Below are 27,288 nucleotides of genomic sequence, written 5' to 3' on the forward strand. Positions count from 1 at the left end.
TGCCTTTGGAGACATGTCTAGCAAGAAGTTGTTGTGGCCGAGGTCAGAGGTTGCTGCCTGTCTTCTCCTCCAGGATTTGGATGGATTCCTGTCTCACATTTAGGTCTTTCATCCATTTTGAGTTTATTTTTGTGTACAAGGTAAGAAAGTGGTCCAGTTTCATTCTCCTATATGTGGCTGCCCAATTTTCCCAACACCATTTATTGAAGAGACTGTCCTTTTTCCATTGGATATTCTTTCCTGTTTTGTCAAAGATTAGTTAATCACAGAATTGAGGGTCCATTTCTGGGTTCTCTATTCTGTTCCATGGATCTATGTGCCCGTTTTTGTGCAAGTACCATAATATCTTGATGATTGCAGCTTTGTAATATAGGTTGAAGTAAAGCATTGTGATGCCACCAGCTTTGGTTTTTTTTTTTAAGATTTTTATTTATTTCAGAGAGTGAGAGAGAGAGAGCGTGTGCACGCACACATTGAGCAGGGGCAGAAGAAGAGGGAGAAGCAGACCTCCCACTGAGCAGGGGGCCCGATGCAGGGCTTGATCCCAGGACCCTGGGATCATGACCTGAGCTGAAGGCAGACACTCAACCGACTGAGCCACCCAGGCACCCCTGGTTTTCTTTTTCAACATTCCTCTGGCTATTCAGGGTCTTTTCTGGTTCCATACAAATTTTAGGATTATTTGTTCCAGCTCTGTGAAGAATGTCGATGGTAGTTTGATAGGGATAGCATTGAATGTGTAGATTGCTCTAGGTAACATAGACATTTTAACAATATTTCTTCTTCCAATCCATGAATATGGAATGTTTTTCCATTTCTTTGGGTCTTTCCTCAATTTCTTTCATAAGCATTGTATAGTTTTTAGAGTACAGATCCTTTGCCTCTTTGAGTTAGGTTTATTCCTAGGTATCTTATGGCTTTTGGTGCAATTATAAATGGGACTGATTCCTTATTTTCTCTTTCTTCTGTCTCACTGTTAGTGTATAGAAATGTAACTGAAAATCATCCCTGAGTTTAACTGAAGACTAAAAACAGATGCCCTCTTACCCAGTCTCATTTCTGGACTAATTAAATCAGTAATGATGCACATTAATCATCCCTGAATTCTATGGAACTTTAGGTCTTGCCTGCTAAGTATCTTGCTTGGCTGAGAAGCAGAACTGTGTGTCAGATGTGCTAATTTGTGATCTCAGGTTGCTTTATAACCAAAGGGAATCAAACTTTTAAAAAGCAGACATATACCAATGTTATAATTTCTCTAATTACCACAAGAACAGTTTCTATTATCTGCAACTAGGCACCCAAGTCAGAAAAACCAAGGTTTGGATCCCAGCCCCAGCCTATAGTCTGAGCCTGAGTTTGCTCATCCACACCAGGCTATCCGGGCTATCCTGCCCTCCTGAGACGCAGCACCACCCACAGCCTGCTACCAATCCACCATTCTGTTCCCAGACATGGTCACAGGTGCCTGGAGGCTACAGCAGGAGAAAGGCCTCTGACCCTCTCCCCCAGGCCTCCCTGCCAAGAAAGGGTCTCTATAAAGCTGACGAGAATTAAGGGTGACAATGCATATAGGGCACTTGAGAACACTACCTGCCGCATAGAAAGCACTCAATTAATGTTTACCTATTATGGTGAGGAACAGTCTACAGGAGACTGATGAGAAGCTAGATAAGGAATCTTGGGAGAAGCCTGGGATGATGTTTACTGGAGCTGGTTAGAAGCATGACTGGGCTTCTGGGTCAGGACAGTGTGCAGAGAACCTTCCAGAACAATGAGTGCGGTCAGTCATATCATACATACATGGGGCTGACCAGGTCTGGGGATGTAGTGGTCAGGAGGGGATCCCAGGCCCGTGGTCACACAAAGCTTACATTCTTGAGGGAGACAAGTAAACTAGTCAACAAGTATGTAAGAAAGGGTCAGGTAGAGAGAGGGTTGTAATGTGAAGTATGCAGTGTGATGTGAGATAGTTTGGGGGGGTTCCCCTGGACACAGTGGTCAGGAAAGGCCCCCCTGGGGAGAGGAGGAACCAGCCATGCCAAGATCTGGGGAAGAGCTTTAGAGGCCAAGGGTCCAGCACAAGAGAAGGCCCTAGTGACTGAGTCAGAAAACAAAGGTCGCAGAGCTGGTGCAAAGTGGTTGGAGAGGGGATGAGGCCACAGAGGGAGGCAGAGGCCAGATGACGAAGAGCCTCCTAGGACAACAGGGGAGTGAGTGTGGACTCAGACCATGTGTAATGTAATGATATATTTAAGCAGGGGAGCCTCGGCTCTGGTCTGTATTTTTATAAATGTAACCCTGCCTGCTGGTGGAGAAGGGCTTCCTGAGGCAGGAGCACCAGGAGCAGTGTTATGAGGGGACTACGGCAACAGTCTGAGAGTGAAGATGGTGGCCTGTGCTATAGTGGCCACTCTTGGACACAGACTGAAGAACTTCTGTGAGACAGGTTCATCGGAGTTGATGGGGATGAGGGTAAAACACCCAAACCTAGAGTTTTAGCTAAGATATTGGATGGACAGTGAGGACATCTGTGGAGATGAGGAAAGCTAGAGAAAAACATCTTTGAGGTTAGGGAGGGAATCCAAAGTCTGAGATGCTTATTTGATAACCAAGTGGAAATGTCCTGCTGAGTTTGAAGCTCAGAGGAGAGGTTAAGACTCAAGATATCGATCTGGGAAGGAATGAGAAAGAAAGGGGACCAGCTTCGAGATGGAAAGCTAATTAGAGAAAGCATATATGGTAACTTTGCCTATTAGATGCTCTTCCACACTGCATATCATAGTGAAGAGAGCCAGTGGTCATATAGCAGCGATGAATGGTGGCAGTCAATCACTGGTTCACATTTAACTGCTCTCGAAACTTGAAGCATCCAGTTTCCAAATCACAGAGGCACAGGAAGAAATGCATATCCATAAAAGCATACATCTATGGAAGGAGAGTCACTTAAAGTTTATTTGCTTAACATCCCTTCCCCCCGCCCTTTTTTTTTGACCTTCTGAGTATAACCTAAAAGGCAAAGTGATGGTTCCACAGAATTGTAACAACCCTGAGGAATTGAAAAACCATGGCAAACATTTTTTAAAAAGCAATACTGGGGCACCTGCGCGGTTCATTCGGTTAAGCATCTGCCTTTGGCTCAGGTCATGATCCTAGGGGCCTGGGATCAAGTCCCCTGTTGGGCTCCCTACTCAGGGAGCTTCTCTCTCTCCGTCTCTCCCCACCACTTGTGCTCTCTCTTTCTTGCTCAGCATTCTCTCTCAAATAAATAAAATCTTTAAAAAATTGTTTAAAAATAAAAAAGCAGTACCACTATTTCAAAATTTTTGAGGCTGAATGTTATCAAGTAAGTACACATTCAAGCATGAAGTCACCCACATTTGATGTATGAAATCTAAATTAGAGTAGGGCAATATCAGTAACAGCAATGACTGTTTTACTTGTGTTAAAATATAAATGTTTTTTATTTTATAAAATATAAAAAAATGTTTTTATAAAGAAAGAATTTCTAAGCAAGAGAAAATAAGGTAGAAGAGGAAAGAAGAAATTTTCTTTTTTTTTAAAGATTTATTTTTTAGAGAGAGTGTGTGTGTGCACAAGCTGGGGGCGGGGCAGAATGAGAGAGAGAATTTCAAGCAGAGCACCGTACCTGATGTGGGGCTCAATTTCATGACCCTGAGATCATGACCTGAGCTGAAACCAAGAGTTGGACCTCTAACCGACTGAGCCACCCAGGCACTGCCCCCCATTTCTAAAGATTTATTTGAGAGAGAAAGAGAGAGAGAGACGTTTGTTTTTCTAGCTCCAGCTCACCATAACTGGTTCCAAACTGTTGTAGATTGAGGCCATCCAGGAAACTTTTTGTATGTTCCATGGTCTTTCTGCACCATCAATAATATGGAACCACTACACAACTGCTCACAATCCGGGATTTTGCTGCTCCAAACAAGGCTGTCAGCTGGGCTCAGGAAACTTTAACAGGGGACTTAATAGTAATGGTTGAGAAGCAATTCATAATCATGTTCTTCCCGGACAGAACCAGGTTAACAGTGTCACACCTTTTCCACCTCACAGCTCAAGATGCCAGAACAGGGCACTTCTGCCCCCTCAGCGACTCACTGCCTCTCCACCAGCACCTGTTTGTGGAGCATTCCTTCTACGCAGGGTTCTGGAGCAGCTGTCCCGTTTAGCTTTAATGACAATAAATGCCATTTTAAAATACATCAACCTCTCCAATGTATTTGCAGAGAATATGAATTCCCCTACTTTGGAGAAAAACAATTTCTTTAAAAGTACACTTCCTTTCTAGTCTGGGCAATTAGCTAAAAGACAGAAGGACCAGAGAAGGAATTTCTTAGAGGAAAGGAAGCTATGTAATGAAGGAAAAATCACAAAACAGACCCAGCAGCTTGAGAAAATAATTAGCAGAATAAAGCAATATTCTGATTTCTGTAAGACATCATATAAAAAGACAGGTTCAGTAGAAATTAAATTTATTTCTGGATATACCACATTAAAATATATGTCGTATTTATTCAGAGTATCATAATCAATGCAAAAATAGAATTCTCTTCTCCCCTGTAAAGTTAAGTACAATACTGTAGGCTACATACATGATATTTTAGTCCGGTCTTCAGTATTAGCTTCTCAAGACAAACAAACAAAAATCTAGTTATACATATCAAATCAATCTTACAAAATATATACAAAAGAATATCGTAGTGTAAAAAAATGAACCAAAATATAACTTATGTAATTTACTTTACACAAAATGTATCTAGTTAATTTTTTCAAGAGCTTCACCCATTAGTCGAATAGCGACACTCTTGCCTTCATCTGTCTGAATAAGCAGCAAAGCTTCAAATTTGCCCACTGACTTTGGTCTGAACTGCACAGGCATGTTGATGTAATGCTGCGCCCTGTAAAGAGAAAGGAAAGGTCACTGGCCTGATGCTACAACAAGCAAGTGCATCACCTGCCACAATAATAATAAACACGATGTATGGCAGAGAGCACAGTCGATCTTCACGAAAGAACTTAATATTGTTACATTCAGCTTAAATTTGGTTCTCATTTCTTTGATGCCATTATTTAATAAGAGACTGGCACAGAGGAAAGGAAAATCTAAAACTGGATTCAAATTAATATTGCACAGGGACGCCTGGGTGGCCCAGTTGTTAGGCATCTGCTTTCAGCTGGGGTCATGTTCCCGGGATTCTGGAATTGAGCCCCTCATTGGGCTCCCTGGTCAGCGGGAAGCCTGCTTCTCCTTCTCCCACTCCCCCTGCTTGTGTTCCCTGTCTCTGTGTCTCTGTCAAATAAATAATAAAATCTTAAAATAAAACAAAACAAAAACAAATAGTATTGCATATACATTCCTGGCTATCCAAAAAAATAGGAGAAGGGAAATGAGAGGTCTGTTCTATTGTGTATGGAACTGTGTGTTCTGTCTGCAGAGGTGGGTGAGAGAACACCTGACATATCCTGCCCGTCTTCCTCCAGCAGGCATACTCAACTGGGAAGGATATTAAACCAACCTGTCCCATGCCCATCAGTAACAGGGCAGGACTGTACAGGTTCTGCTCCAGTATTGTTAAGAACTTTTATAAAAAATTTTCTTGAAAATTTATTTTCAGATTATGTTTGACCCTTCAACAACACAGGTTTGAACTGAGCAGGTCCACTTACCTGCGGATTTTTTTTTTCTTCAAAAAGTGTAGTACTATAAATAGAATTTTTCTCTTATGATTCTCTTGATCACATTTTCTTTTCTCTGCCTTACTTTATTGTATAAATATAGTACATAATACACATACAAAAATATCTTAATTGTTTATTATTGGCAAGGCTTCTGGTCAACAGTAGACCATTACAAGTTAAGTTTTGGGGGAGTCAAAAGTAATACACAGGGCGCCTGGGTGGTTCAGTTGATTAAGCGACTGTCTTCGGCTCAGGTCATGATCCTGGAGTCCCAGGATCGAGTCCCGCATCGGGCTCCCTGCTCAGCGGGGAGTCTGCTTCTCCCTCTGACCCTCCCCCCTCTCATGTGCTCTCTCTCTCTTTCTCTCTCTCAAATAAATAAGTAAATCTAAAAAAAAAAAAAAAAGTAATACACAGATTTCCTACTGCATGGAAGTCGATGCCCCTAACCCTCGCATTGTTCAAGGGTCAACTATATACAGAGGCAGGTAATGAGCGCCCTGTGCTTAAAACTATTATGCTGGGGGTGCCCGAGTGGCTCAGTTGGTTGAGCATCTCCCGCTTGGTTTTGGCTCAGGTCATGATCTCCGGGTCATGAGATCAAACCCCGTGTCAGGCTCTATACTCGGCGTGGAATCTGCTTGAGATTCTGATACTCTCCATCTCTCTTTGCCCCTTTCCCTGCTTACACGTGCTCTCTCTCTCTGAAAAATAAGTCTTTAAAAAAAAGAAGTATTATGTTGGGAGATTTCTATTCATAAAACTAGGTCCCAAGAGCTTCATAAATATACCTTTATTCCCGTGGTGAATGAGACCACATATACTTTATCATAGCCTATGTGATGTCACTGACTTTTAGTTTTAATTGTCTTAAGTGAAAATTTATAGCTTTTAGACTTTCCTCAGGGGAAGGTACTTCATCCCCGAGTCTCATCTATTAACTACATGTTTTAAAGTTTAACAATCAGAACTGATAGATGCTTTTGTTTCCAATATATTTCCTGATAAAACTCAGTAAACAGTGTTAGCTTTTGGGTGTACAACTGCACTGGGCTAGAAATTTAGAAAACAGTTTTTAGTATTTCAAAGCCCTTACCCTGGATATAACTGGTAAGGCAGAATTTAAAAAATGTATGCATGCACACACACATACACTCAGTTTTTAAAAGTCCGGGTTATTTTCCCCAAATGCATTATACCCTAATTTCCTGTATCAAAGCTAATGTGCCTTTTTAAAAAATGGTACCTAGTCCTTAGCACTGAAAAACTACTATTTTATCTTTCATGTTAGCATTTCAGAATTCCAGAAAAATGTACAATTTGCCAACTTAAGAGACTTTATAACTTACGAATTACTAAAAGTAATAAAGTACCCTGAAATAAATCTGACAGATCCACCATTAACAAATTTTAATATGGAACATAGAACTGTTCCATATTCAACTGAGAACATGTTTTTAAAAATGTATTATGATAAACATTTGTATCATTTGCTTTAGATTTACAGGTACTCTGAATAAACTAGAATGTAATTTAGAAAGAACTGTGAATATCATTCTCAATGGGGAAAAGATGAGAGCCTTTCCCTTAAGATCAGGAACACAACAAGGAGGCCCACTCTCACCACTATGTTCAACATAGTACTAGAAGTCCTAGCAACAGCAATCAGACAACAAAAAGAAATAAAAAGTATTCAACTTGGCAAAGAAGAAGTCAAACTCTCTTCACAGATGACATGACACTTTATGTGGAAAATCCAAAGACTCCACCCCCAAATTACTAGAACTCATACAGCAATTCAGTAATGTGGCAGGATACAAAATCAATGCACAGAAATCAGTTGCTTTCTAATACACTAACAATGCAACTGTAGAAAGAGAAATTAGAGAAACGATTCCATTTACAATAGCACCAAAAACCATAAGATACCTCAGAATAAACCTAACCAAAGAGGTAAAGGATCTATACTCTAGGAACTACAGAACACTCATGAAAGAAATTGAAGAAGACACAGAAAGATGTAAAAACAGTCCATGCTCATGGATCGGAAGAATAAACATTGTTAAAGTGTCTACGCTGCCCAGAGCAATCTATGCCTTCAACGCCATCCCGATCAAAATTCCAATGACATTTTTCAAAGTGCTGGAACTAACAATCCTAAAATTTGTATGGAATCAGAAAAGACCCCAAATCGGCAAGGTAATGTTGAAAAAGAAAAACAAACCTAGGGGCATCACGTTGCCCGATTTTAAGCTATATTACAAAGCAGTGATCACCAAGTCAGCATGGTACTGGCACAAAAACAGACATATAGACCAATGGAACAGAATAGAGAGCCCAGATATGGACCCTCAACTCTATGGTCAAATAATCTTTGACAAAGCAGGAAAAAATATGCAATGGAAAAAAGACAGTCTCTTCAATAAATGGTGCTGGGAAAATTGGGCAGCTATATTCAGAAGAATGAAACTCGACCATTCTCTAACACCCTACACAAAGATAAACTCAAAATGGATTAAAGACCTCAATGTGAGACAGGAATCCATCAAAATCCTAGAGATGAACATAGGCAGTAACCTCTTCAACATCAGCCACAGCAACTTCTTTCAAGATACATCTCCAAAAGCAAGTGAAACAAAAGCAAAAAATGAACTTTTGGGGCTTCGTCAAGATAAAAAGCTTCTGCACAGCAAAGGAAACAGTCAACAAAACAAAGAGGCAACCCACAGAATGGGAGAAGGTATTTGCAAATAACACTACAGACAAAGGGCTGATATCCAAGATCTATAAAGAACTTCTCAAACTCAACACCCACAAAACAGATAATCAAGTCAAAAAATAGGCAGAAGACATGAACAGACACTTCTCAAAAGAAGACATACAAATGGCTAACAGACACATGAAAAATGTTCATCATCATTAGCGATCAGGGAAATTCAAATCAAAACCACATTGAGATACAAAAACTGACAAAGGCAAGAAACAACAAATATTGGAGAGATTGTGGAGAAAGGGGAACCCTCTTACACTGTTGGTGGGAATGCAAGTTGGTACAGTCACTATGGAAAACAGTGTGGCGGTTCCTCAAAAAAATAAAAAGAGAGCTACCCTATGACCCAGTGATGGCACTACTGGGTATTTACCCCAAAGACACAGATGTAGTGAAAAGAAGGGCCACATGCACCCGAATGTTCATAGCAGCAATGTCCGCAATAGCCAAACTGTGGAAAGAGCCGAGATGCCCTTCAACAGACGAATGGATAAAGAAGATGTGGTCCATATATACAATGGACTATTACTCAGCCATCAGAAAGGATGATTACCCAACTTTTACATCCACATGGATGGGACTGGAGGAGATTATGCTAAGTGAAATAAGTCAAGCAGAGAAAGTCAATTATTATATGGTTTCACTTATTTGTGGAACATAAGGAATAGCATGGAGGACATTAGGAGAAGGAAGGGAAAACTGAAGGGGGGGGAAATCGGAGGGAGAGATGACCATGAGAGACTATGGACTCTGGGAAGCAAACAGGGTTTTAGAGGGGAGGGCAGTGGGGGGATGGGTTAGCCCGGTGATGGGTATTAAGGAGGGCACATACTGCATGGAGCACTGGGTGTTATACGAGAACAATGGATCGTGGAACACTACATCAAAAACTAATGATGTACTGTGTGGTGACTAACATAATAAATAAAATTAAAAAAATATAACTGTGCAATTTAACACAGCTCTAGAATGCTACAAGATGGATATATTTAACATAGTACATGTACTATTACTATAAAACTGCTTTAACCTCTCTTTCTCTCTCCTCTACACACACACACACACACGCTTAAAAGGGAAAAGGTAAGAGTAAAGTATGCTGAACCCAGAGGACAGGTCTAGTTCAAAATCCCTTACTAGCTGAGGAGTAATGTTAGAGAGCAAAGACGCAGCCGAGAGTGAGGCAGTGTTTGAGGAAGACTGCTCTAGACCACCTCCTTAACTACATGCCCCCATCTACAGAACGGACAAAGTCTCTAAACCAGATTTCCTTCTTTTTTTTTTTTTTTAATTGTAAAGGAATACTCTGCAGGAAAAAAGTAGCCCGTTAGCACAGCTGAGGTACCATCATTATCAAAGAAATTGAAAAGAAGTGACAAACTCCTTGGTTCCTGTGTGTTGGTAAGAAGTAATGACAGCTCAGTGACAGCACTGTCCCTGGCTGTGACTTTGGCTGAGAAGCGTCCTTCCCTATGGAATGACACAGCAGGGTCTGGCAGCTCAGCAGCAGGAGGCTCAGAGGCGGGGTGCATGCAGACGTGTGCATGGGACACCGGAGATGCGCTACTATAACGTCTCAGCAGATTAGACTTGAATAAAACAATAGGCTAACAGAAGAATGCTTTTCAGGGCTAAGTGGGAACATAAATGAATTCTTTTTACAGAGATAGGGCAGAAAGGATCACCTAGAGCCCCCAAAACAAACTTTACAAAAAAATGGATAATCAGGGTTTCCTTTTCCCCAATACCTTCTTTATAATCTATTCCTTTCAGAGGGCTATATCCCCAACATACATCCATGCTCCCCACCTCTGAACCAGGCAAAACCCCTGTGGCCTCTGGGGGAAGCTCTCCTATTTATGTGGCAGTCAGTTTATATCCCAAAGGCCTCGGGCCACTTTCACGTTTCAGTGCAAGAACTACCCAGAGCAGCCCCATCAGGCCTCACAACTGCCCTATTTGAAGTAAGGCACGGATTACCTCATGTACCCTACAGATGCCTCTGAAGTCACATTATTACTCTGGAAGGCTGGAGTTCATGGTGTCATAGAGCAGAGAGTGATCTAATGAACAAAAACATCACTAATGAAAAGCTGGGAACTGCTTCTCAGATTCTCAGAACAGATTTTGTTCAGCTGCCAAGCAAGCTAACCGTTGCTCTCAACCAGCATTTGTAGTTCATGAGTCCCTGTCCAAAGTCAAAGTGGGATAAATACAAAAGCACTCAACACTTACAAGAACAGGCGGCACTATTTCAGTTTTGTGGTAAAAATTTTCAAGTGAGATACTGTGGCAAAGTTTTGCTTCTTCTCCAAAGTTGAAAGAAGTCATTCTTATGGAGTACAAAGAAACCAGCTTTTCTGCCTAACTTTCTGTAAACTTTCAGCCTATGGAGGGGTCTTGAGAGAAGTTTTCTATGACCTAGGGTTTACTTCACTTGGTCTTCTTACTCATGTATTTAGCAGTGCCCACCTACTATAACAAACAGTCTAACAACACCAGTCCTAAATCAGTAGAGCAAAGCCTCATTAATTGGAGGCCTGCAGGCTGCTGAGAGTCAGGGACTCAGAGTGCAGAAGCCAAAAGACGTGCAGTTAGTAGCTTTTTAAAACTTAGGCCTTTCTCTTCCATGTGGCTGTTGAAGGGATTAAAGGGAAAGCACAAACACAAAACTGTGGTGTTCCATTCTAATCCATGGGGTTGGTCCCGATGGACCCCGCCAGTAAGGCCGGCTGAAAGGACGGTGTTGTCAGTACTGCCGAAGATGCTACCGCCTGCTGAGTGCCTCCTAGGGCTAGGCGCGCACACCTGCACATCGCTTACGTCCTTCTCCTAAGGAGTCCATGCTGCCAGGAGCATTGTCATCTCTCTTTCACAGACCAGGAAACTGAGGCTTAGAGAGATGAGGTCTATGATAACTTTCCAGCTACACTCATTGTTTAATTTGCACAGTTTATGCTCGAGGTCAGTCCCTGGGAGGGAAAGGAAGCGCTGGGCCCTCAAGTACATGAAGATCAGGTTTTACAGGGTGGAGGCTCGGAGGGGATGTGGAAGAGATGAAGAGAGAAAAGAGAAAGCGGCGAGGGAACGGGCCTCCCCCCACAGCCTCTTTTCAGTATCTAGAGATACGGGTAACCTTCCAGAGTATGGCTCTGCTAGTCTTAGTGCCTCAGAGGCAGTCCTAGAATGTTTACAGGGTGGTCCAAGTTTCCATGGAACAGAACATGTTTTTAGAATCACCTAATACTAAAATAAAAGTTTATAGTTCATTAAATGGCTTAATTAAAAATTCAAAGATGGAGATAAAATTATTCTTCAGTGTTAAGTCTGATAGAACCCTACTATTAAAATTCTAAGTAACAGTGACAACCCAGTTTGAGATTTCAATCTAAATATATATCATATAAAAAAAAAAAAATGTAGATCATATGGAAAACAAAAAGTAGCAAGGATGACAAGAAAACAAGGCCCTGGTTTAAAAAGAATAGGGTATTTCGGGGTGCCTGGGTGGCTCAATCGGTTAAGCATCTGCCTTTGGTTCAGGTCATGATCCCAAAGCCCCATATCAGGCTCCCTGCTCAGCGGGGAGCCTGCTTCTCCCTCTCCCTCTCCCCCTCCCCCTCCCCCCAGCTTGTGCTCTGTCTCTCACTCTCTCTCAAATAATTAAAAAAAAAAAAAAAAAGTACAGGGTATTTGAAGAATGAAACTGGAAAAATATCATATTAAAGTTTTCCCAATTAATCTGGGAAGGTTTTTGTCCCTAATTATTGAAAATTTAACTCCCTGATCCTTAGCACAGTGAAAATAACATTTAAAGAAGAAATTATTCTAGGGGTGCCTGGGTGGCTCAGTCATTAGGCGTCTGCCAGGGTCCTGGGATCGAGCCCCGCATTGGGCTCCCTGCTCAGTGGGAAGCCTGCTTCTCCCTCTCCCACGCTCCTTGCTTTTGTTCTCTGTCAAATAAATAAATAAAATCTTAAAAAAAAAAGAAGAAATTATTCTAAATCACAAGATAATTAATGTTCTATGTATTTATGTGACGGGCAAAATACCTGGTAACAGGAATCACATGCTAAATCCAAAACCTCTCACAAAATTTGGGTTGCTAGATAGTAAAGCACACTTGTGGGCAGTCACAAAATGCTTTCCTGGCAGGTTCATCAGCTCTTTTTTAATTGACAAGGAAGGCTCTGTGGTGCTGGTGATGGAGATGAGGGGCTATAATGGAGGTGGGGAGAGTTCACAAGTCTCAACTCCCAGGAGAAATCCTGAAGTCCTGAAAACAGTCCTGCACATCTAGGATGAGAATATTTTGATTTATGATAAACTCACCTCAAAGAATATTTTGAATGTTTGACGTAGAAAGGCTCTCTGGGACTTAAAAACTTGAGCTGGAATTTAATATGAAACACTTTATTAAGTTATGCAAGTTAAGGTATTTGAGCATACTTTAAAACATACCATGCATTTCTTTAATTAAAGGTATTTAGTAAATTTAAGTATAGCCACAAAATTAGGTAAGACAATAAATGCTCATGGAAACACATTTAAAATAATTCTAATATGAATTTACTCTAGTTCTGACTAGAGTAAATGTAATCCAGAAATATGCTGGTGTGATGGTACAGAAGAATAAGACAACTCAGAAAAAATTTAAAAATGAAAATATGAAAACAAATGCCAAATATTTTCAATTTTCAGATAAAGGGTCATGAACTTCCCATGAGCTTCTTTTCAAATACAGTATAAAGCATTTAAAAAATTAACTCAATATTATAACAAGTATTATTTATAAAACAAGCTTCTAAATTATCAGGAAAATATTTATCAAATAGTTGAATACATCCGCTTTCCCAAAACCCCCAGTACTATTTCCAACTTACGGAGTGCATAATGAAAGAATTATTTCGCAAGTTGACTTTCAATGTCCTTGATTCCCCAACCCTAGTAGGCAGAAACCGATACACATCTTCTGGGGCATAAACTCCGCGGTGTGTCAAGTCAAGCTGTCTGCTTTGGAAACAGGTTTAAAAGTCAACTATTTAAAATCCAGAGTAATTTAAACAATTTATATATATTCAACAAGGAAGTGTTTTGTGTTTTGATTTGTATTTTCTCTCACAACTCAGCTGGAAACTAGTTCTGTAATGGCAACTTCATTAATCTGTATCAAGACAGAACGCCCGGCACAGTACTCTGATAACGTACAGGGTCAGCTGCTACATGGGACAGGACACAGATGACAGCACCACCTCTGCCCCTTTCTCCCTGGGGACTGGCTCTCCACTTGCCTCACACCCCCTGTGCATGCAGGTGCTCCTGTCACCTTAGTTCACTTCACTGGATGATCTCCATTTTTCCGGAAAGACTACCCTGACGGTGGGACACAAGCTCTGGCTTCTCAGCAGCATTTGATGGCAGTGACCTTGATGCCAGGCTCAGTCTGTGCAGGCTCATCCCCACTCCCTCACCACCAATGCTGCTGTCCCCTGTGGCCTGGCCCCGGACATCCCTAACTGCTCTAGCCACAGCCTCCCTAGGCAATCCCAGCTCGATGTTCCAGCAACCCCACCCGTGTGACTCCCAGATATTCATTCTCAGCTCACACGGAACATTTGGGCAACATGCCTATCACCACACAGTGATCTGGCGCCACAAATACAGACTAAACCTGGGATCCTTCTTCTCAGACCTGACCCTCCACTTGTACTTCTGTCTGGGAGCCAACTTTGACTCCCTTTCTCTCTGAAGCCCCCTTACTCAACCCATTCACTAGGTCCTTCAAATTTCCTTCCTATATACCTCTCAGATCTATCCATTTCTCATCATCTTCCTTGACACTGCTTTAGTCCTGGACTACTTAAAAATAGCTTCTGATGAGGCGCCTGGGTGGCTCAGTCGTTAAGCATCTGCCTTCAGCTCAGGTGGTGATCTCAGGGTCCTGGGATAAAGCCCCGCATCGGGCTCCCTGCTCGGTGGGAAGCGTGCTTCTCCCTCTCCCACTCCCCCTGCTTGTGTTCCCTCTCTCGCTGGGTCTCTGTCAAATAAATAAGTAAAATCTTAAAAAAAAAAAAAAAAGCTTCTGACTTGTTTTACCGTATCTACTCTTGCCTCCTAATCACACCATACCACAGCCAGAGGATTTTTCTATAAATACTCAAATCTGATCACGTCACTCATGGCTTCCAATAGCTTCCCAGATAAACCCCAAATTAACATGTGACATGAGAGGCCCTGCACAGTCTAACTCTCCCCACCAGCCCTCTGGCCTCACCTCACACTACTCTCCCTCCCTCTGGGCTCTAGGCCTCTATGTTGCCTTTGGTTCCTCAAGGGCCAACAATCCCCACTACCTGGTCTTACAGGGCCAGGAACTTTTCCTATGCTCGTCACCTCCGTCATTTCCACTCATCCTCCTCAACTTAAAGGTCCCATTTCAGGGAGGCTCTTGCCGGGTAGCACACATCAAACTCCCTCTGTCATGTTTCCCATGTTTCCCGTTTATTTCCTTCCAGTCCTTTCCATGGGTTGTAACCAAGCCATTTGTGATGTGGCTCCTTCTCTGGGAGATAAAGCCCCTGGAGGCAAGGATTAGGGCAGTTCTGCCTCCGCTACCTGGCACATGATGTGCGCTCCGTAAAGAGGAGATGAACAAATGAGTAAGTAGCATCAAAAGAGTGTAGTTAGAACACATAATCTTTAAAGGAGCCTCATTTCTTACAAAATGCATTATTTATTCCCATTAGAAAATAAATGACAACATGTGTATTAAATTTAGCAGGTATTTTAACATACATTTTTCTTACAAGTGTCTTCCTCCAGAACAAAGTTAGATCTAAACATTAGTTAATTAAGGATTGCAAGAAACATGTTTATTAGGTAAAATACTTAAATACTATAATTAGAGCTGCGTAAGCTGCTGGTATAAAAAACACATTTTAAGAAGTTTTTAAGGGGTGCCTGGCTGGCTCAGTCAGAGGAGCATGCGTGACTCTCGATCTTGGGGTCGTGGGTTCAAGCCCCACACTGGGTGCAGAGATTACTAAAAAATATAATAAATAAACTATTAAAAAAATAAAAATTAAAAAGTTTTTAAGAATCTACTTTCATACAGTGTTTTTGGGAACATAAAATGGTATGGTCACTTTGGTTAAACTATTTGGCAGTTTGTTTTAAAGTTAAACACATGCTTACCATATGACCCAGCAATTCTACTCTTCAGGTATTTTTATCCAAAAGAAATTTAAAAATATGTCCACAAAAATACACATACACTAGTGTTCACAGCACCTTCACTTATAATGGCCCCAAATGATAAGCCACCCAAATGTCACCAGGAAAATGAATCAACTGTGATATGTTCACATAAAGCAATACTCAACAATGAAAAGGACAAACTACATATATACTCTGTAACACAAATGAATCCCAAAAACATGTGTGGTGAAAGAAGCCAGACTCAAGGAGTGTGTATGTGTATGAAATTCAACAAAACTAACCCATGGCAATAGATCAGAATAAATCTGGGGTGAGGGCGGGGCTGACTGCAAAGGGATACGTAAGAGCTTTCTGGGTGAGAGAAATATTCTCTATTTTGATTGGAGTGGTAGCAATGCATGTAGGTCACTGAGCATTTTACTGAATGTAATTATATCTCAATAAAGTACTAGAAAAAACGTCGTAAGAATGACAAAACCAACATACCCTGGTATGGGAGCAGAAGCATCTGATACAGCTTGTCTTCGGGGCTTAACTAAATTATCTAGTTTAATGAGGGAGTTTGTGGAAATTTGTGAACTTCCAGACTCATTTTCTGCTTTGACACTCTGTATAAAAAACAAAAAAAAATCACAGGGCAGGGGAAGGAAAAATAAATACTCTTGGAAAATATGTTGAATTCTATTAGTTCCTTCATAGTTTTTAAAAGAAAACTTAAGATTTTTAAATTCCCTAAATTGCATCCTTCCATTTTTTACTGTTCAGCTTCTGTTACACACACACGCACATGCACACACACATGCGCACACACACACACACACACAATCTTACCTAATCAAGTCAAACACAGATTTCCTAGAGCCAAACCCAGACCTCAAACATGCCAATCAATAAAACCAAATGAGAAAATTAAGATTACAGGGCCAGACAACAGAATTAATGAAATTAGAATAATACCAGGAAAATAGTCTGCATTTTCAGGACAGTTTTCCATGTCAGTTTCACTCAATGTTTTTAATATACGCACACAATAATTTACTTAAGTTCAGTGTAATACTCACTTGTCCAGAGAGTTGAAATCTCAGGGTATGTTTCATGTGGGGCTCTTTAAGGGGGTGACACTCAACATCCCAAAACTGAGCATAATCCCCTCTATCCCTGGGCAAAAAAGTGATGGAGACCTACAAAACAACACATCCAGGGAAGAAATTTAGACACTAAGCCTCACATACCATATAGTTGGTATATGGTTTAGCACTGGCTAGTTTTGCCACTAACTGAAAAGGAATTTGAACAATTCTTTTGGTAGAAAATTATACCAGATTCAAGATAACACTTTTCTTTAGGGCTCTATGTAACATATTCCTCAAAATGCAAATGCTATTTACATTACCAAAAAATTCTAGAGCTGTCAAGTACAAGACCTAAATGAGGAAGGTCAACCCCAGAAACACAATCCAGTCTTTCATTGCAATGCTTATAGAACCCTCTGCTGGCCACACAGTAAAGGCCCGAGGCCTGAAACCAGTTACACCGACCACACTCCTCAAAGTTATATATGTGAACTGTATGGGTACAACCTGTAAAAAGCTCAGTAATGAGAAAGTTGTCGTATTTAAAAATAGTATTTTATAAAGTTTACCAGTGTTAAGTGTTTCCTTTGGAATTCTTTGGAATGTAGTGTTAAAAATACTATTAGCTACATTAACCACTAATCAGTATCTCTGAGTCTGGACTTAACATTAAAACTGTTAAATGACCCAATTTCTGTCAATACAGAACATAAACAATGCAGCCAGCAAGTCTTAGGGTGTGGAGGCAAAGGCAGGATACTCATGGAGGAGAGGTGGTCATAAAGATTAGGGAATTACACTGTTAAAGAGGGTGTGGACACTGCGAAGATCAAGGGAAAAAAAATGAAAAAAACAACCATGTCCTAAATGGTGAAACTCTACGAATTATCTGGAACCACTGGGCATTACAGTACCATGTACTCTACAAATCCCACCAAACACTGTCTTCCAACACCAAAAATAAACAAAGAGGAGGAGACAACCTACTAGTACGGTATGTGACACACAGTAGACACTAATAGGAACTTTAACATTCATTAGCTCATTTAATCCCATTCAAACTGACCAATGTTTCAGAATATTACTATGTACATCTCTTACTGTAAGAAACGGGTAACTAACCAACTAATGTTTTCTTCCTTCTGGATCACTATTACATACATCAACAGTGGTGCTTTTGGGGGAGTACTTCCCTAAATGGTCCCAGAAGGATGTGCCTTGCTTTCTTCTCCCCTAACATAAATTAAGTACTCAGGTCTGGAATTCAACTGACAAATGTGACCTGACAGTGGGGTAAGCAATGAGTTCAGTCCAAGATATGCAGTGATGAACACAAAAAGATCAAAGATCTCACAGAGGTTTCATTTCTATGTTAGGTACTGTGTGAAAGGAGAAATTCCCAGGAGACAATCTAGTCCTGCATCCTTGTTTTTCTATTTTCAAAGTTTCATTGAGATAGAACTCATATACAATACAATTTACCCACTTCAAGTGTAGTCAGGGGTTTTTAGTATATTTCCAGAATGTGCAACCACCACCACCACAATCTGATTTTAAAGTATTTTCAACAATCCAAAAAAAACCCAGCCCCATACCATCAGCAGTCATTCCCCACTCCCCACCTTCACTCCCAGCCCCAACAACCACATACCTACTTTCTGTCTCTACAGATTTACCTATTTTACACATTTCACACAAATTGAGTCGTATAATATATGGCCTTTTGTGTCTGGATTGTTTCACTTAGCATGTTTTCAAGGTTCATGTGGTAGCATGTTATTAGTACTTCATTCCTTTTTATTGCCAAGTAATATTTCATTGTATGGGTATACATTTTGTTTATCCATCTATCAGTTGATGACCATTTGGGTTATTTCTATTCTTTTTGGCTATCTTGAATAAGGCTGCTATGAACACTTGTGTTTATGTTTTTATTTGAACACTGGATTTCTTTCTAAGATTTTATTTATTTAGTTGAGAGAGAGAGAAACAGCGCACAAGTAGGGGGGAGGGGCAGAGGGAGATGGAAAAGCAGACTCCCTGGTAAGCAGAGAGCCCAATGCGGGGCTAGATCCCAGGACGCTGGGATGAACACCTGAGCGGAAGGCGCTTAACCGACTAAGCCACCCAGGAGCCCCTCTTTATTTCTATTCAGATCTTTACCCATTTTTTTAAACTGGTTATTTGTCTTTGTATTATCTAGTTGTATGAGTTCTTTACACATTCTGGGTACAAATCCTTCATTAAATGTATGATTTCTAAACATTTTTTCCCATAATCTGGAATGCCTTTTCACACAGTATCCTTTGATGCAGTCAAGTTTTACATTTTGATAATTCATCTATTTTTGCTTTTGTCACTTGTGCTTTACTGGTGTCATATCTAAGAAACCAAGGCTTAACCCAAGGTCATGAATATTTACTATGTTATCTTCCAGGAATTTTATAGTTTTAGGTCTATGGTCTACTTCAAGTTACTTTTTGGATATGGTGTGAGGTAAGGATCCAACTTAATACTTCTGCATGTGGATATCCGTTGTCCTGGCACCATTTGCTGAAAATGTTCTTTCCCTATTGAATTGTCTCAGTACCCTTACTGAAAAAATCAACTGACGATAAATATGAGGGTTTATTTGGGGACCCTCAAGTCTATTCCACATATTCTATATGTCTATCCTTATGTCAATACTATAGTTTTAATTACTATGGTTTTGAAAATGAAAAGTATGAATCCTCCAACTTTGTTCTTTTTCAAGATTGCTTTGGTTATGCTGGTTCTCTTGCACATCTATGTGAATTTTAGGATCAGCATGTCAATTTCTTAAAAAACAAACAAAAAACCAAACACCAGCTGGGATTTTTGATTGAGATTATATTGAATCTGTAGATCAATTTAGGGAGTACTGCTATTTCAGTAATGTTAGGTCTTCTGATCCATGAACATGGGATGTCTTTACTTTTTTTTTTTGCAACCCTTCCCCCACCGCCTTTGCCCCAGATGTTGAACTTTTGTTAAGCAATCTGTCTATCCCCTATTATGCTGCTTTGCCACTACTGTGGGCTGGGAAATGAAATAAACTATGCTGTAGAACAGTATGTCTTTCCAAAAAAGTCAGAAACCCCCTGGAAGCCTGTTATACAGACCTAGTAAAGTGCACTGGGCTTGTGACTATCACTGCTCAAATATTCTTGTATAGTCAATAATGAGCTCACAACTATAGTCTAGAATTGATTACAAGTCTGAATCTCTGAATAAATGGACCGTCATGTAAGTGCTATAGTTTATTTATTTTTTTAAAGATTTTATTTATTTATTTGAGAGAGAGAGAGAGAATGAGAGACAGCACGAGAGGGAAGAGGGTCAGAGGGAGAAGCAGACTCCCCGCTGAGCAGGGAGCCCAATGTGGGACTCGATCCCGGGACTCCAGGATCATGACCTGAGCCGAAGGCAGTCGCCTGACCAACTGAGCCACCCAGGCGCCCAAAGTGCTATAGTTTAAATGAGTTTCAGCTGTTCGCTTGAAAAAGCGTATTACTGAGGCCAAGTGAATGACTAGTGTCACTAAGGGATATCTGAAAAAGCTATGTCAGGTCTACAAATGAGTTAGAACTTAAGAGGGTCATGGTACTAAAAAGATCCATCACCGTTTGCCCATGAAGATATACTGTTGACTATGACATGAACACAGTTGTTTTTGAGCAGTGGCAGATTTTTCTATTACGGCTGGTGGACAAAACTATTGTCTAGATTAGAGCTACTCAAAGTGTGTTGCAAGTACTGGCAGTCTGTGGCCACATGAAGTGCTTATATCAGAATGTAAATCAATCCTACTACTAAGCACGGCATTTTGTTTAGCTGTTTAGAAAGCAAGACCTCTGCCACAGGAAGCAGTCCACTGATGTGCACTGAGGTGGGTCTTCTCCTGGGACAAGCCGGTTGTTAGCAGAGCAGCACTGGTTTAGGTGAAGCAACCACTCTGGGTGGAAAAATATGAGGGTCTCCTGGTCAATCAACACTATATTCTTACTATGAAAAAAATGTCAAAACTCACCTTCCGAATTCCACGGCTTTCCAGTATACCAGAAATAGGAGAACATCTGAATGCTGCATAGGTAGCTCTAAAAACATCTCCACTGTCATCAACTCCCTACAATTATTTAAGCAATCAAATGAAAAAAATATAAAAGTCGGAGTGACACCATTACCTTTATGGTTACCAAGGACACACAAACCCATTTTGCAGGGGCCAGGAGAGCTCACTGCCTGCCTAGGAGTGGGAGTGCTACTTAACTCTGCTCACAAAGCCTCACACTGACGCTCTTCCTTCCATCAAAAGCCACTCCTCCCTGGCTACAGTCATCTTTAGGATGGTGCTCATAATGTTCAAGCTCAAGGACCCTGAAGACCCTCGCTGAATGTGCATTTTAACATCATATGCAATACCAGTTATTTTTTTTCAGTAGGAACAGCACTATCTTTTGCACACATTTTGTTAGTATTAGGGCTCAAAACTGCTACTGTCACACAAAATACATGGCAGAAAGGCCACAGCATTCTAAACAACATACATGACAACATGCTCAATTCACGGAGAGCCTACTGGTGGAGACTATTTGCAGTATAGAGTAGGTTAGCACTCACTGACAAAGAACATTCAGTTCTGGCTCCTACACTAGCTCCTACCAGCTGAAAACACAGAATAGTACTCAGAACATGGGAAAGAAAAATGCACATGCGTGTGTATGCACACACAATGCTCCATAATAAAATTTTTATATATTTTTCAAAATAAAGTTATTTCAGATAAAAATCAGGTAGGAGGTAGCATTAAATGAGCAAGCACATATTTTCACACACAATCTCTAATCTGACTCTTAAAACCACCTTGTGAAGAAGATGGGGCATGTATTAGCCCCATCTAGAGAAAATCAAGTAAGTGAATTAGTGGGACAAAAAAAACCCCAATAATCTCAACCTATGCTCATAATTCAGTATAAAAACACCCCGAATAAAGTTTAAACATTAAAATGAATATATTTAAGGCAACTACTACTGACCTTGACATAAGGTGGAGCTAAGGATGACAGATGCCACTTCACTTCTGTGTTACCATGATTCTCAAGTTCCAGAAAATTTTCTACAAGGAACACACATGTCACAACTCAAACAATTCTTGGAGAAGTAAACAAGCAGATTACTGTGATAATGTGTAATAATGACTAATTACCTCATCATAGGGGAAAAATACACTCATCCAATCCTTAGAGGAGCCCAATGGGAATTTATAGTATTTTTTAACAAAATCAAATTTGACAGATATCTTGTTTTGGATTTAATCAAAGGATAATGAAGGGCTTAAGCAAGAGAGCTATAAGATGATTTACATGTTAATTTAAAGAGTTACTGGCTGCTGTGGAGAGGAGAGACCACAAGGGGGTCAAAGTGGATGAGGAGCCCTGGTAAGATGCCACAGCAGCAGCTGCATTGAGAGAACACATGTGGGGTGGTCTGCATCAGGCTTGAGTCAGTGGGAGGAAAAGCAGCGGGCAGACAGGGGATCCATTCTGGAAACGGACTGCAAAAGACTTGCTAGTGGACTGTGTGGGAAGAGGGAGGAAGCAAAGAACAAATAACTTCCAGGGATTTGGCTTAATGAGCAGATAGTGTGGCCACTTACTGACATGGGTAGGGCTGGAGGAGAGGCAGGTTTCATGGGTAAAACAAGAGTTCTGTTTGTGAGATGCCAGCACACAGAAGCTGAGTGGGGTGCAGGGAGAGCCTAGAGAAAGAAAGGGACAGAGAAAGACCCAGGAAGAAAAAGAGTCATCAGCGAAACCTGAGAAGGAGCATGTGAAGCAGGGAAAACCAGGAGAGGCACAAGAAAAAAAGTAGTCCAAGGAGGAAGGAGTGGTCGCCAGTGTTGAGGGATCAAATTAACAAAGACCCACAGAAGAGACAATCCCTTTTCGGTGACCTCAGTAGCCGGGTCAGGGCAAGGTGGCAGCATCAGTTCGTTTACAGCCCGAGGAAATGAAAGCAGGGAGCATAATCCTTCCAGGAGGGAGGGGTGTCACAGAAGCGGGGAGATCAGCAAGGAGAGGTGGGGCCAAGAAAGGCATTCCTTAAACATGTGATGGCAGAGCTGTGTGCCAATGGAAAGGCATCAACAAAGGGAGAAACTGAGGATACAGGAGAGAGAAGGGGCAGAGGAAGGCCCTGAGGAGGCAAGAATAGATGGGCCTAGATTCCAGGCAGAAGGGTTTGTCTGGGATGGAAGCAGAAGCCTCACATTTAGTCTAACGGCTTTTGCATTTGCAATGATGTGTGAGGCAAAATCGAGAGCTGGAAGAGTGAGAGCAGGAGCAGGGGAGGGGCACTGAGAAGAGAGACGTTGTCACATGCCTACAGGAAACAGGGAAAGACACACACCAAGGAGGGCTGCTAGAGAAGCGTGTGAGAGCAGAGACCCCGAATGGGTGGCTTTCTCCAGCAGCTGCGCCGCTACAGGAGAGACACGGAGCTGGTAGATGGCTGGCTTTCACAAGGGTCCAGATCTTGCCAGTCAGGAATGCAGAGGGAGGGGCACACAGCAGTTGAGAGCGTTCCTAAGACAGTAATTGCAGTGACAGAGCACAGAATTCAGGCAGAAGAGGCCAGGGCTGGGGTGGGGGAGTGAGGAGGCAGCAGGGCCAGCGGTCTGGATGTCTGAACGAGGCCAGAGAGCTGCTGGGACTCCTAGAGGACATGCGTAGGGTGGGTGGAGCCAGGGGATGGGCGATGACCAGGGAGGGACAGGCTTCACGGGCAGTGGAAACTGAATGTGAGTGGAAGTGAGAGAGGCAAGGAGTGAGGGCCAGGTGACAGAAGGCCCACACCCTTTCCAACAGGTCCCACATGCAAACCCAGTCACTTAGATGAGCCATCACAGGGAGGGAGAGAGACAGGGAGGGAAAGCAAAAGCAGTGTTCTCAGGACCCTGGAGGAACATTAGCAAGATTGAGTGCCTACTAGGTGACAAACACTATGCCAAGTGCTTTAAATATATTATTTCATTTATTCCTCAAAGCCCTCTGTGAGAGGAGTCAATTATGGCCATTTTAAAAATGGGGAAACTGAGCATATTTATTTAACTTCTTTAGTGCCTCAAAGTCTCATTAGTGAGGGACAGAACCAGGTTTTACCCACTTTCTCCTCTTCTTCAGCTGCTAACTTATTAGCAGTTCTGGTAAAAGACCTAGTGAGAGCTGAGGAGGGATGGTTCTGACCGGGTAGAATCTGAGACTCCCGGAATATAAACAGTTCTTAAACACCTACATTTTATCATTTTTAAGCTCCCCCAAATCTGGCATGTCATGGAAATGACTGCCAACGACAACCAGAGTCTCCCCTGAAATAGGGGACAATTTTACTCCTGTCACTACGATAAAGGTCACTAAGAACACAGAGTGTTAGACTCAACCAATCAGTGGCCATGTGAATTCTATAACCTTGTGATACCACACCTGAAGTTTCACCAGGTTCTGTTGCAGGAAAAGTAACAGTCTTGTTTCTTATCTCAACTTTTGTGGAAGGTGGTTTTGTCATTGGTTTCACCAGATGACTAACTGAAGGCTCAGTTCCTGGAGAAAGGATTCCAAATGTGCTGGAGGCCAAATGAGTGAGGAGTTCTTTCTGGGTTAAGTCTTCACGAATTTGAACTTTCACAATTTTCTGAAATGAGCCAAATAAAGGAGGTAAGACACAAATGGATCTATCATTTTAAAGAAACAATTCTTATTTTTAAAACATAGTGGAGAAAAGTAATGCCAAATAAATGAAACATGGATGGATGAGAAAATTTATTCAGATCTCAAAGTAAATCTTTGACTCTTCCTCTCTCTCCCCCAACTCCCTTCTTTTTCAAAGCAGATTTTGCAAGTTAATAATGGTTTCTAGGCTCCACTCTCCATTCCTGCCTGCCCCCTCCTCCCACCCCCAGGAGAATCGTTCAGATCACTAAAGGGAAAACTCTGTGCTAAGTTCTCTATCTGAGTAAGTCTAGTTGGGCTAAAAGAACAGTCCTCTTCATTTCATTTCTGAAAAGTAAGTGCTAATAAGGATCACAACACTTAAGCTGCAAAACAAGAAAAACGTTGCTAAAAAAAAAAAAAGTACCTTCTGTCCATTGTCACAGTGTATATAGATTAAACCACTCCATGGGAACATTGAATGTTTTGTGGATAAGGAGGAATTAGGACTCACAAGAATTTGTAGCTTACTCCTGAAAAAAAGAATTTAGTAATGAAAACCAAGAATATCCTATACTCCAATAGCAATAACCACTAGAGTTATGTATGTTCTGTCAATGACCAGCTCTCCTTGTTGCTCAGAAAGAGCAGAGAAGGGGCGCTGCCTGGGTGGCTCAGTCAGTTAAGCGTCTGCCTTCAACTCAGGTCATGATCCCAGGGTCCTGAGATCGAGCCCCACATCGGGCTCCCTGCTCAGCAAGGAGTCTGCTTCTCCCTCTCCCTGCTGCTCTGCCTACTTGTGCTCTCCCTCTCTCTGTCAAATAAATAAATAAAATCTTAAAAAAAAAAAAAAAAAGAGCAGAGAAGAGGTGAGATCCCATATATGTCTGCATCAGCCCCAACTCAGTGGCTAACAAGAAGCTGAGTGGCATAAACCCATGAACCTAAGGGGAAAACTCATGTGAAAACAGCCCATACCATAGAAATACCATTTAAAAAGCAATTCAAAATAAAAATTTCTGGAGCACAAGACCAATATACAAAAGCTCTGAGCCACTTGATAATAAAGAATGACACAGTTACAGTACAAAGAGAATGAAATAACAGGAAAAGAAACTGGAAGAAAAAGAGGGGGATGGAAAGGAAATGAAAAAAGACTGTTTTTTACCCAATTGCTAAAACTTTCTGAGCTCATTACTCTCTTCAAGAGCTATGGAATGTCAAAGATGACTTTTAAATGTGGACAATGTAATCAGATTTGTGACTCAGAAGAAACAACCAGTTACAAAAGACACTTTGGCACCCATGTCAAAAATCACGGATCAAGGGTGCCCGGGTGGCTCAGACAGTTAAGCATCTGTCTTCAGCTCATCCTGGGATTGAGGGCTGAGTTGGGCTCCCCGCTCAGTGGGGAGTCTGCTTCTCCCTCTCCCTCTGCCCCTCCCCCAACTGTTCGTGCACTCTCTCTCTCAAACAAATAAATAAAATAAAATCTTTAAAAAAATGGCAGAGCAAGATTATTTTCCATTCCTAACAGCTAAATATGTGGGATGATCTTTAAAAGTGAACAATCTGTTCTATCATTTCCCTATCTTTTCAACCTTAATTAGTAAATATTTAATTGATTGCTTCGGTCCTAGGAATGTTTCTCTGGAGCATGCCTAACCATACCTTAGGTCAGTATTAGTCAGCTAAACTCTTCTAAAATGCAAACTTCATCACTTTGCAAAAGTAAATAAACTTCACGTTGCTCTTCTGCAAAGTTGCCATTCCCAAATAGGAAGCAACTCTGAGATGTGAATGTTCTGTGCCCACCCAGATGAAGTCCCTGAAAAGCTGCAGAATTACAGCTTTACCTCCTATCAATAATTAAGCTGCACCTAGAGGACTGCTTATCAGCATCTGGTCCCCAAGATTTCCTTCTTAGAATATTATTTGTAAAAAATGGCAAGCTAGGTTATGGTTCAGACATATTAAAAGTCAAGACGCTTTGTCTATAAAATGTCCTTTAGACAAAACCAGCAGAGTAAGTTGAGCCAGAACCAAGGTAATGAAGTACAGAACCATGTGGGCTTTAGGGACCACCATCCCTCATCATCTGCCCAGCTGTATGCCTTGCTTTGTAATTTGCTACGCAGGGTAATATGTCCACACAATCTGATGTCTTCCACTTCAGGAACTCTTTCCCACCTCACTCATGTCTCTTAACCCTTTTAGGCTATATACACCCTAAGTGGCTGTGGACATGGGCTCTACTCTGCTAAAGAGCATGAATCTTGAACTTCATTGTGGTCCCACAAAACCACATGGAGCTCTGTATAGGGAGCATATGGCAAAATTCTACTGAAAAGATTAAAATGGCATAATATCCGATCCTTCAAAAAAGTCACCATGCTAACATCTGAATAACATCCGGGAGGAAAGGGAAGTCATACTTACTCTGGTGGGATAAATCCATGTTGTGGTGTTACCGTAAGGCAATGTGCTGGCCAGTACAACTCAAATTTCAGTAACCTAACGGAATTATTTAAAATCTGGAAACATGCAGTTTTTGCCAGATCACCTATTATATCAGATAAATAAAATATAACTTACATTTAGCATTAGTGAAAAAAACCCAAATGTTAATAAATAGTAAAAAATGGAATTCTAAATACTTAATTCTACAACTTAATTTTGCTTTACAGGAATTTCAAATCCCTGGTAAAATAAGACCATTTTGTTTACTCTTAAACTACAAAAATACTGAACAAAGAGGAAAAAAAGAACATCTGGAAATTGTTACCATCTGGTCTTATCG

General features: G+C 41.2%; 1 protein-coding gene across 9 annotated transcripts in view; it reads right to left on the bottom strand.

Moving 5' to 3' along the window:
- Positions 1-4,486: 4,486 nt before the first annotated feature.
- LOC113912299 (nucleoporin SEH1) overlaps positions 4,487-27,288 on the bottom strand; it is a 175,844-nt gene continuing 153,042 nt past the window's right edge. For 6 of the 9 annotated variants that reach the window (XM_027575271.2, XM_027575270.2, XM_027575267.2 and 3 more), the window contains 10 exons: positions 26,928-27,051; positions 24,916-25,021; positions 24,264-24,471; positions 21,819-21,898; positions 20,813-20,908; positions 16,750-16,869; positions 16,175-16,296; positions 13,354-13,483; positions 12,803-12,861; positions 4,487-4,919 (listed from right to left, as the gene is read on the bottom strand). In XM_027575271.2, the coding sequence (XP_027431072.2) occupies positions 4,778-4,919; positions 12,803-12,861; positions 13,354-13,483; positions 16,175-16,296; positions 16,750-16,869; positions 20,813-20,908; positions 21,819-21,898; positions 24,264-24,471; positions 24,916-25,021; positions 26,928-27,051 (1,187 nt within the window). In that variant the 3' untranslated portion in view covers positions 4,487-4,777. Of the gene's footprint in view, positions 4,920-12,802; positions 12,862-13,353; positions 13,484-16,174; positions 16,297-16,749; positions 16,870-20,812; positions 20,909-21,818; positions 21,899-24,263; positions 24,472-24,915; positions 25,022-26,927; positions 27,052-27,288 lie in introns of those variants that run through there. The other 3 variants (XM_027575268.2, XR_003516796.2, XM_027575275.2) reach the window with 3 other exon arrangements.

Source organism: Zalophus californianus, chromosome 14, assembly GCF_009762305.2.
Source record: "Zalophus californianus isolate mZalCal1 chromosome 14, mZalCal1.pri.v2, whole genome shotgun sequence".
Lineage (NCBI taxonomy): Eukaryota > Metazoa > Chordata > Mammalia > Carnivora > Otariidae > Zalophus > Zalophus californianus.